This window comes from Nannospalax galili, unplaced genomic scaffold (assembly GCF_000622305.1).
Source record: "Nannospalax galili isolate Female #2095 unplaced genomic scaffold, S.galili_v1.0 scaffold54, whole genome shotgun sequence".
Taxonomy (NCBI): domain Eukaryota; kingdom Metazoa; phylum Chordata; class Mammalia; order Rodentia; family Spalacidae; genus Nannospalax; species Nannospalax galili.
The window spans coordinates 6,286,816-6,297,929 of NW_008341028.1; the positions used below are offsets into that span (position 1 = coordinate 6,286,816).

The 11,114-nt window shown below is 45.3% G+C and overlaps 1 protein-coding gene across 13 annotated transcripts in view; it reads right to left on the bottom strand.

Annotated features, from left to right (window-relative positions):
• Window positions 1-667: 667 nt before the first annotated feature.
• The window catches only part of Megf11 (multiple EGF like domains 11), a 373,828-nt gene continuing 363,381 nt past the window's right edge, over window positions 668-11,114 (bottom strand). For 4 of the 13 annotated variants that reach the window (XM_008836329.3, XM_008836328.3, XM_008836326.3 and 1 more), the window contains 5 exons: window positions 10,617-10,683; window positions 10,016-10,117; window positions 7,853-7,909; window positions 1,451-1,657; window positions 668-839 (listed from right to left, as the gene is read on the bottom strand). In XM_008836329.3, the coding sequence (XP_008834551.1) occupies window positions 679-839; window positions 1,451-1,657; window positions 7,853-7,909; window positions 10,016-10,117; window positions 10,617-10,683 (594 nt within the window). In that variant the 3' untranslated portion in view covers window positions 668-678. Of the gene's footprint in view, window positions 840-1,450; window positions 1,658-4,807; window positions 7,655-7,852; window positions 7,910-10,015; window positions 10,118-10,214; window positions 10,437-10,616; window positions 10,684-11,114 lie in introns of those variants that run through there. The other 9 variants (XM_008836327.3, XM_008836331.2, XM_008836330.3 and 6 more) reach the window with 9 other exon arrangements.

Genomic DNA, 11,114 nt, shown 5'->3' on the forward strand with positions numbered 1-11,114 from the left:
AGAAACAACTACTTTCGTTTTGCCCACCATCACTAATGGGGGCAGAAGAAAGTTAATCTGTCTTTATTGAATCTTCTTTTTAAAAATGGAAGTTGTCAACATTAGACCGTATATTAAACTTTGCTCGTGGCTGTTATAATTTGATGGGCCATATACATATATGTACGTGTATTTGATGATCAATATTAGAACAGCTTATGTTCACATGCTGACTCTTGTAGGTACTAAAACAGATGTTGATGTTAACAACAACCAGTAGTACATATACATTTCAGGTGCTTTAAAGTACTCCTTTCCCCTCCCCAGTCCCCTTTTCCCCCTAGGAAGGTTTGCAAAACCTATGCTACATGCTTTTTAAGCGTTGTTTCAGAATATTAAATACATATATTTTAGCTGTATTTATCTGATGTTGATGAGTAGCAGTATCTTAAATGTTTTAAAAATCAAATCCAGGGCATCTCAGGCTGGGAGTGGGTAGGTGATAGGATTTGCCTTTGTGAACAGACTTTCTTGAAGTTACCCAATCCCACATGGAAGCACTTCTTTCATTCCAGGTGAAGGCAATAACTAACAGGCAGCTGAAGTCAATCTGTACTGTAATTTCAAGTCATGGATTATCTTCTTTTGGAGTCAGAGAATAGTCAGCAGAGCACACTGCAAGAAAGAGGCTTATCCCTCTTAAGATTGCTTGTCCTGGGAGGGCTCATTGGCAGGATTCTGCCTTACTGGGAGGAGGTCATAATGACCAGGAATATGGCTGTTCCTAGGTAGGTCGTATGGATTCTGGATATAGCTGGAGTTATGACCACGGCCTTCTTGGACCACACTGACTGTGGGCTCTAAGGAATATAGTGAAAAATGAGTTCAGAGAACAGATTAGCTTTGTTGTTTTGGTGGGAGGGAAGAGAGTTCTATTTAATTTGCTAGGGAAAGGATCTGGATTTTTAAATCTCTGACAAATATATGAGGGTTGGGACTAAAGCTTGCTCAAGAGATGGAAAAACCTAAGGGAATGTCCTGTCAGAATCCCAGCCTCTGGCCACCACTAAGAGATTTAAGATGTCTTGGAGGTATGGGTCTTATTAGTGCTCTCAGGATCATGGTTCAAACTGGAGAAGATGTAAGGAAGTGATTTAGAAACTTGCAAACAGCAGTTCGGATTGTTTCTCAAGCTGGAATTTCTATCAACAGTCAGTTGAAGTGCTGTGTACCTGTTCCCCACCCTTACTATTTCTGCTTCATATCATAGTCATTATAAGGAGAGGTGGCACAAGATTCTGATTTCCTACATTAGAGGGGAGGGCAGTCCTGGGACAGTTTCTCCTAGGGTTCCTTCCAAAACAACCAAAGAAGGATGTGCTGTGGAGAGTGAGTGGAAGAGGGCTTGCTTTCACTTGAGATGCTGCACTGTTGCCCTGGTTTTGGTAAGTTACTTATTTGAGACACCTACCAACTTCATATATATTTTTATTAGATGTCGACAAGGATGGCACATCTGTGTACGGAGACCCCCTGTGCACAGGTGACTTCATTTCTACGTAGCTGCTTTCTGGAAGCTTGCAGGTGAGGATGGGTGGGTCCTTAATTGTAGCATAAGGGTTTTCACTGCTATTCAAGGAGCAGGTACTAGAACTGCACACAGATTCTTTCATGTAATCTGCAAGGCAAGAAAATTTTTTTAGAACAAGCAAGCCTTCATTTAAATACCAGAAACAGAATGCAGTGAAGTGTATGTGCCTTCAGGATCCCGGGGTTGGAAAAGCCTAAGATAGTGGAAGAGTAATTAGCTTATCAAATGTCATAAGGTATGCTTTCCCAGTAGGCAGAATTCTTTTTCCGCAGAAACACATTTTTGGAGGACAGGAAAATGTTTGGTTTTTAGTCTTTAGATATTACTTCAAGATATTCACTGTATGCTTTCACGTATATTATTTGGGTTTTACAAATGATAGTTTATATGTTATGGGGCGGAGGCCCTGATAGACAAAGTGGCTTGGCTAGGGCCACACAGTTAGTAAATACCATTGCAGTGCCAAGATGTCATCTACGCTTTGGGACTCCTTTGGCCCTGTGTTTTCTGTGATATTGTTCTTCTCAGTTCTGATGACTAGAAGCTTTGGTTCAGAAACAGCAGAGGCATGCTCATGTTTTAGTGCAGGTGTCAACAGTTCAGCAGCCTTCACCAAATAGCAGAATTCCTGTCTTCTGGGAGCTCAGAAGACAGAGTGGGGCTAACAGAAGTAAAACAGGTATTAAAAAGCCCCTGTCTCAGGCTTTCTAGCAAGCTTGCAATGCATCCTCTAGGGTCACTCTCCTCAGTCCTGTGAATGTTGTCTGGAACCTGTTTCAGTCCTGTCCTACTCTAATATTACATTTCAGGGCACACAAGGATGGGAAATGATTTCTAAAAATGAGATGAAGTGGTGGTAGCTCCACCAGAAGCAGAAAGCCCTTAGTGACTTTGAAAAAGGACTTTGTCTTCAGCTGCTGCTCTCCTCCCCTTTGGGGATATGACCTATGGGAAGTAGGACATGTAGGAAAAGGCAGACTTAATCTGACAGTTGTGTCCTTTGACTGAGACTCTGGCAAGCAGGGTGTCTGGAAATAATCTTGAGTGGGAGGGGCATGACAGTCAAGAGTGAAGAGTCCTCTCACCTCTTAATTTCTGTGAAAGTTGGTGAAATTCTTGGATAATCTTATATTCACTTGAACCACTACTGTTTACACTTGAGGCGGTTGTCTGTGCTCTCTGCCCTCAGCTTGTGATATTACTGAAAAGTTTTTAAAAAGTGAAAGTGATAGAACTCATGGGGCAACTAGAAGGGCCTTAGACCCTTGAGAGAAGCCACGAGTGTGATGGAGCTGAGATAAGACCATCACAAGTAGTCTACAGCAGGGCTCTGGTGGGGAGGTGTGTGCTTCCTGTCACTGTTAGGCATCTCATATACTGCTGTTAGCAGGCAGCATTTCTTCAATCTTGTGTGCAAGTGCATTCACCCATTAGTTCAAGTTCACAGTGCTGTTTCACAGGTAGAGTGGCAACTATTATTCCCCTTCCCTCTGCCATGCTGCTTATGAGGAGATTGAAACTGAGTAGGGAAGTAACTTCCTCAGGATCCTACTTTGCCTATCAAGGAGGCTTGCTTCAAATTAGGGGGAGATACTGACTTTTGTTTGAGTCTAGATTGTTACCTCTTTATCTGTAGCATGTGACACCAGAGGGTAGAGAAGACATTCTTGCTGGCCAGTGTACAGTCTCAGCCCTTCCAGCTAGGACTAAAGAGAGGCTAAACTGGCCCAATTGCTGGTGGAGGCCCACCCTTGTGGGGAAAGGTGGCTGTGGGACCTGGATTATGATGTGGCCTCAAGCCACTTTGCCTTTCAGTCTGTACTTTGTTTCTTAATGCATGGGAGTGGTGCAGGCCGAAGAGCCTCCTGATGGATTGTCAATCAGGGTCTTCTGGTTTGAAAGCTCTGTCTACTGTCTTGGTTGCATGTTTTATAGAATTTGAGGGATAGCTTAATTTGTGCAGCAGTTAAAAGTTTGTGACTTTCATTCCAGCGAGGTCATTTGAAACTGGGGCTCATCTGTGATAGGACCCACTTCTAATTTGCAACATTTGGGAGGCAGAGAGGCAAGAGAGGCAGATTCAGGGCCAGCCTAGTCTGTATAACAAGTTCCAGGCCAGCTGGGAGTTTATAGTGAGATCTTGTGTTTTGAAAAAAAAAAAAAAAGACTGGGGGCTTAGTGGTAGAGTGCTTGCCTAGCAAGCACAGGGCCTGGGTTCTGCCCTTAACTCCCAGTGGAAAAAAACCAAAACTTTGTACCTGTGAAGGGGGGTAGGCAGGAAGGGACTGTTTTGATATTTTAGAAATGAGGAAACTGAAGCTCAGTCAGTCAAATGCTTAAAGCTAGTAGCTAGGGCTCAACCACCTTCTTTTTATATATATATTTTATTAATTTTATGTGTATGCATGTATTGCTTGCATGTAGGTAAGTGCACCTGTGTCGTGCAATGCCCACAGAGGACAGAAGAGGCTGTTGGATCCCCTGGAACTGGAGTTATGGACAGTTGTTAGCTGCCATGTGGGTGCTGGGATTTGAACCCGGGTCTTCTACAAGAACAGCTCAGTGTTCTTAACCACTGAGCCATCTCTCCAGCCCCCCTCAACTACCTTATCTGACAATCATGATGTTTTTCCGATAGGATTTCTTGTTACCTAGAGCCCTGTCCTTATCTCTAAGTGTAAGCTTTCTGCAGCTGCTTCAGCTTACCCTGCACTAGGGATAACTTTTAAACCTGGGGCCAGGGCCTGCTGAGAGGAAAAGGCTAAGCTCCAAGCTTAGTGACTTAGTGACTGATTAAATTATGGTTGAACTTTAGAGCCTAAAGAGCCTCAGCCTGCCAGGATGCCCCTGCTAGCATTTTCACCAAAAAGTGAAATCTTGGACTGCTCTCAATATTTGAGGAATAAAGTGTTAGCTCTGAAGAAGGAATGCACCTAAATGGATGAAAGGGAAGTTGGGGAAGGGGATTAGACTCAGGGAGAGAATTGCTGGTAAAGACAGGATGGAGAAATCCCTGGATGGTGGCAGGCGGGCAAGGAAGGTGGTGAGTTATCCCATCTCTGCTAGGAACTAGAGGGCTGGAGGGGCAAACTGGAAACTCCACCTCAGGAATCCACAGCTCCTCTCTTGATGAGTCATCTACCTGCCTAGTAGGGGGAAGGGCAGGGTGTGGGGAGGGTGAGCATCTGGGTATAGATACTTCCTTATCCTTTGATAGCTCCACTCCCACCCCAGTCTCTGCCCTTCAGGGCGTTGTGCAAAGAAAGGGGAAGCATCTTACCAGGGCTACCCAAGCTCTAAGGAGGCACCTCACAGCAACTGGCCTGTAATTAGCATTAGGATTGAGTTTAGTTCCACACATGTTCTGGCAATTACTCTCCTTATGTCCTGCTTCCCTCAGATTACATGCAGTCATATACTATCACAGACAGAAGGGGCTTCTGAAATGAACTGACAACTTTCATTTTATGAGGAAGCACAAATCCAGAGAGGAAATGACTTCCCAAAGTTGCTTTGTGTGTTCTGAACCTATTAACAGGGCCTGACTCTAGTTAAGACCCAACTTACTTAAATGTATGTGGAAACCCAGAGACAAAATATCTTAACTCTGAGCTACTGCTATTCATAGGATGCCTTTCCTATTCCTGGGCCCTAAGTTAGCATCCCTCTCTCCTTGAGAGACCAACTATGGGGAGGGAGGAGATGGGGCAATCTCAGGACAAGAGAACACTGGCCACAAAAAAGGAGATTTCAGAATGTCCATGGGCTCCTAAATGTCTAAGAACCCAGAGTTACTTCAGGGAGAGACTTGGATGTTGGATGGCAAGGGAACAGGTAGGTGGGGAAGGTGGCAGCAGTGGGCTTAAGGATTCCCAAATAGGTGATGGAGAGAGTTTTTTTCTGTCGCATATTGAAATGCCTGACAGGCAAGGAATTGAACATGAGGCAGTTTATTGTACAGTCATTGTGCTGAAGGGGAGAAGGGAAGACTGAAAGGTATTTAGCAGTGTAAGCAGTCTCATTCAACCTCCAGGGTGACAGTGAGCAGAGTTTAGTTACAGAAAAAAGTGAGTTTTGCTTGAATTAGGACTTTTAGGATGTCAAAGCTGGAAAGGACCTTAGAGACGGTACTAGCACAACTGTCCTCTTTTAAAGAGGAAGCCAAGACCTACAAATACTGTGTTCTAGCGAGGGTCATACAGCAGAACTAGAACCCAAATCCCTTTATTCTCAGGCAAGCCTTTTCCTTACTGTGTTCAGAGAATAGACTCAGCAGTTCTAAAATTTATGGCATGAACTAGTTGATTAAATATTTGAGGATTTAAACCGATAGGTAGGATTTGTTCCATGTGAGTTTCTGTAAAGTTCTAGACCGTTACGTTTCACTTGCCTCTTTTTCAATTCTCTTGTGGCATGTTGGCCCCCAACACTTGCTGGTACATTTGCCTACACAGTTCTTTTCTCTCTAATTTAAAGGATGATTAGAGCCAGAGTGGTGAAACAGAATCTGGCTGACTGCCTGCTAGGGCTGCCGTGCACTGATGACCCCATGAAACAGGAATGTAATGACGCCAAAGAAGAGACTGACTTTCCTTAGCTTTGTTTACATTTGTGGTCTCTAGTTTAAAAGTAGCTCCCATAATCACCATGCCTGGGACAAGAAGGTACACAGGGAAGTTGTGTGCTCATATATTAGTGTCTGGGCTTGTCTCAGCTTATTCTCTATTGAGCCATGCATGTTCTCAATGCTGCCAAGGCCCTGGAAGGACTTTCTAATCTCCATTCCACTTTGAGAAACTGAACTTCCAGGTCGCAGTGACAAAGTGGTAGAACTGGCCCTTCTGTTGGCAGTATCACATACAGAAAGGGTGCTTGCTTCCATTTTATGGTTTAAGCCAGAACTCAGAAAATTTCCATAATCACGGTCTCAGTGGAGAACCACCCATCAGCTGGCTTGGAGTTTAGTAATGGCCTCCCTCCTCACACCCCAATCCACGATGGTGGTCACTCAGCGCTGCTGCTCTTGCTCAGAGCACACCATGCCACCCATCCCTTGCTTATCCCACTTCTGATAGCCAACTCCCCCAGCTTTGTACACAAGTTGCTCTCCTTGGTTAGAAGATGGTTGTGCTAGGTATGAAACATTGGAACAGTAACCTGGAAGTCTGGGGCAGTTTAGACATATGATGGATGGGTAATAAAATGGCGGAAGGATGCCTTGAGGTACTCATCACAATTGTAGAGCCCAGGGCCCCACTCTCCATCTACTGCAGCAGAATCTCATGCAGGCGTGATCACATGTAGTTTTAACAAACTTGTTAGATGATCTGGTGCAGAGCTAAGTTTAGAATATTAGGTGGGACCTTTGCTGAACTCCTGGAAGGTAGCTCAGTTTCTCAAAGCTGCCAAGGCCCTGGAAGGACTTTCTAATCTCAGTTTGGCTGAGTTTTGGACACTTATCAAAGACATTACATTGTTATCTTCTTTATAATATGCAAGAGCACTTCCCATCTGACTTTATTGTACACTCATGATAATCTTGTTAGAAAATAAGACATGTATAATTGTCCACCTTGCAGATGAAGAAATGGCCTTAGGAAACTCACAGTTAATAAGTGACTAAGTTCCAGAGTGCCCCCTGCCTACTTCATACATTCTGACATTTGAACCTAGCACCTAATCCAGGGCAGGACTTGATCTTTTTTTTAAAAACAAACAAACAAAAAAAAAACTTCACCTGTAGACTTCCTAGAGAGAGGTTCTGACTTGTAGTTTCCATGGCGTAGGAATCTGTCTTGGCTTCTCTGCTCTTGGGTGCAGAGATCTCTCCAGGGTGGGGGAATATACAGTATCAATACTAGGTATCATTTGCATTCCTTGTGCCCCCTCCCCCAAAAGGCAGCAGGTGCATGTGGTAGTCCTTGTAATGACAAAAGGCCTCTGGGGCAGATAGATTGACTTTATTTCAGATTTATAATCAATTTAACTTGTACTAATTAGTTGGATAATGATGCTCTACAATTCCGAAGACATTTAGTTGGCATCTATAAAAAAACCCCACAAGCGTTTGCTAAGCAGGTGCAACTGAAATGGAAAGATGAATCCATTATTAGAATTGCTCTTCCTGGACAGAGCCACCCACTGGCTCTAGGTCCTGTGATCTTTTAGCTTTTTTAAAGGGGTGTGGGGTGTGCAGTTTCAGGTGGAATTCCTGGCCATTTCAGATCTGGCATCTCTCTTGCTAAACCCTGTGCAATAGGATGTCAGGATTGGATACTCTACCTTTGAAGCCTTTGTCCATAATGTATGTGTTCTGTCGTCTATCCATTCCACAAGCGTCTGCATAAAAACAGAAGGAAAGAAAATACCTGGTGAAGTTTACTTAGCTTGTGGAGGTTTCTCTTTAAGAAAATAGTTGTGTTATTCCTAACAAATTAGCCTAGATTTAACATATTCTAATTTTGAACATACAGGAATTCCTAAAAGACTCCTGGCATTAAGGTGGGCTACAGCACCCCCTGGGTTATTTAGCTTTCTCTTTAACCTGAACCTGCCTTTCAGGATGCCACTTGCAGTCTCTAGAGGTGAAGTTCCAGGCTCCTAAGGAATGCAGTTGAACCAGTCCTTAGCTGGAGGGAAGGATGTATAACATTCTAAATGTATTTTTCCCTTGGCTTGGAGTTGGAGACAGTGTTTCTCCCCTCTAAACTCTGATCCTGCCTCTCCTGGATCTGAGGGGAGCCAGGGAGAGGTGGAGAAGCAGCTGGAGTCCTTGATAAGTCATCTTCCCCAGAAGACCAGTCATTCCTAACCATGGTCAGCTTGCTCAGTTACCCATTTGGGAGGTGGGGAGGGTAGACCATTTGAACATATTTTTGTCTTTGAAAATACTACCAGTATTTTTCAGCCCCAAGGCCGACTTTCTTCATTTTGCTGTCAGTTTTTTCCCAGGCTCCCTGAATGTATGCTCCTGAACCCCAGCCAGAGGCAGAACATAAGCTTGAGCTAATTGCCGCTGGTGATCCTGGGGGTAGGAGGAAGTCTAGCATTTCTAAGTCAGGACTGTAATAATTAGCTTAAAGTAACCCCCCACCCTCCTGTGTTCCTAGTTTTTAACTGAGAACATAGTACCGGGCAAGGCATACATATAGCAAATGCTTACTAAAATATAGTTTGACTCCACTTAACTCGGCCACATTTCTGACACTGAAGACAAACCCACGGGTACTTGGATACCTTCTCCATATAGAGTTCCCAAGTTGAATTTGCAGGACTTCATGCCTATTTGCCTGGCTTACACATGTTCCTGAGTACTACAGCAGAACCAGGCCCAAGTTGGCTATCCTAAAAGGCCTGTAGGAATACCCTTCACAGTCCTGCAGCAGTCCATGATGGCCTTGGTTTAAGTACTTCATAGCCGACAAGGCATTCCTTTGCTTTCCTTGGAGGAGGATATCTACACTGTTAGCTTTTATCCTTCTTACAAAATGGGAAACAAAGTGTCACTTGTTCAAGACTATACCAGCAAATGAGGAGTTGCAGTAGTGCTCCCATCAGCCACAGCCTGCCTGGCTGTCAGCTAACAGAGGACAGTGTGTGGTGCTCTGGCTATAGTGGGTAAAGGTCTATGAAGCAGGGAGGAACTAGACCTGACCCCAGAAGATGCTCCCATGTTCCTGTTGGGCCACAGAACCCTCAAGGTGGTATCAGGGATTATAGTTAGTGGGTTATTGAGTGCTTGGGCATATTTGAAGGATCCATGGCCAGCAGGGTCCTCACAACTATGCATGCTCAATTAGATGAATTCCAAACCTTCATGTTTCCTAGTGCCCCTGGACCAGAGACCTGTGGAGGTTGACTCAGTTTTGCTGAAGTCCAAGCTCAAGCCTAGAGTTGTCTAGCATTGGAAGGCCCTGCTCCAGGCTGCCCTAGAGGAGCCTCATTGTAGGGAGGCCACATTCTGTTCATTCATTGCACTCACTTTAACACATAACTTGTGTAAATGATTGAATTGTCACCCTTTCAGGACTGAGTTGCCAAGTCTCTTTCACACCTCTTCTCAGGCCAACTGGTTTGAGGTCAGAGTGTTTGAGTACAGAGGATCTCTAGTGATAGATCCTCCCCACCTTCTCTCTACCCAGTGTTCTGAAAAAGCATAGCTTGGGCCATAGGTCTGGGGCCTTTTTGGCCAAAGAATCAACCCTCAGTTATCTACGTTATTCCCAGGTTGCATGTTATGTCCCCTCCACAAGCAACTGCAGTTTATCCACATCCACTGGCACAATGAAGGCAGACGGGGTGGTGGGAAGGACTTGGACAAAATGCCGCCTTTGGGTAGGGAATTGGGTCAGTAGCCTAGTCGTGGGAAGAGGAAGGCTCCATGGGGACAGGGATAGGAAGTAAAGCAGTCTGATGTCAGGGTGGAGGGAAGGGCTGGGGTCTGACCTGGTGAGTGTGGCTCAGCGGGGCGGCTGAGGTGTCTAAGTTCAATGTAGAAGTCCTCGGGCGGGTACCTGGCCTCCAGGGCACTGATCTGGAAATGGGAGTCTAGTGAGAGGAATGACAGGGAGGAGCCATTATTCCCAGGGCCTGGATGGCAGAAAAAGGGGGTGGGAAGCACAGGGTGGGGCAAGGGGCAGGCCAGAGGAATTGAGGCTTCCGTGTAGTAGTCAGAGGAGACGGGCAATCTGCTGTCTTTCCCTCACCTCCCATTCCACCCTCCACTGGGCAGGGAAGCAGCTCTCGAAAGGTATGTCAGGCAGAGGGTCTTTTCTGCAGTGGTGAGTATACTTACTGCTTCTATCTGGAATCCCCATATCTTATCCCTAGTAGTTAGTCTCTGGATCACAGCTACCTGCTCCCTATCCTGTTATTAGAAATGAAGTTCTGGGTTCACTTTCTTCATTTAGGTTTCTTCCCTGTACATATATCCCTGGGGGTACCATGCTCAGGACTCAAGCCTCTCCCTTTGAGCTGGGATAATGCCCCTCAGCAAGGGGGATCAGGGTTGGACAGGAAGGGGAGGACAACTCAAACCGCTACTAACCTAACACGTTCACATAGCTGTAGGGGGTCCAGCCTGCTGTGTCTCTGTCAAGGGACTTGTTACTGAGCTGTTTTGGAGAGGAGAGCCAGTTAATACTTCATATTACTGCTGCCCAGCCCCAAGTTCCCAGAGATGCTCCTGAGCTCCCTGCATCCTGGATGACTGAAGTGGAGGACCAGATGTTACATGACAAGTCATCATGTTGTAGCTGAGGCTTGTGAGAACAGAACGTGCCCAAGCTACATCATCAGGCTGAAGTTAGAGGGTTCCCAGGCCCCTATGGCGTAGGCAGGTGGGGTGATACTGCAGAAGAGGGGCACTGTCAGTTCCCATCTGTAAATGAGGCATCCCCAGCATACAGGAGACAGGCTGCCTCTAGTGCTGCCACATGGGCTGTATGAGAATCTCTCTTCTTGTGACCAAGGGAAAGCTCCAGGGCAGGATGTTCTGAGGCTAATGTTGCAATCCTTCTTTCCCTACATTCTCACTGCTTCCCTT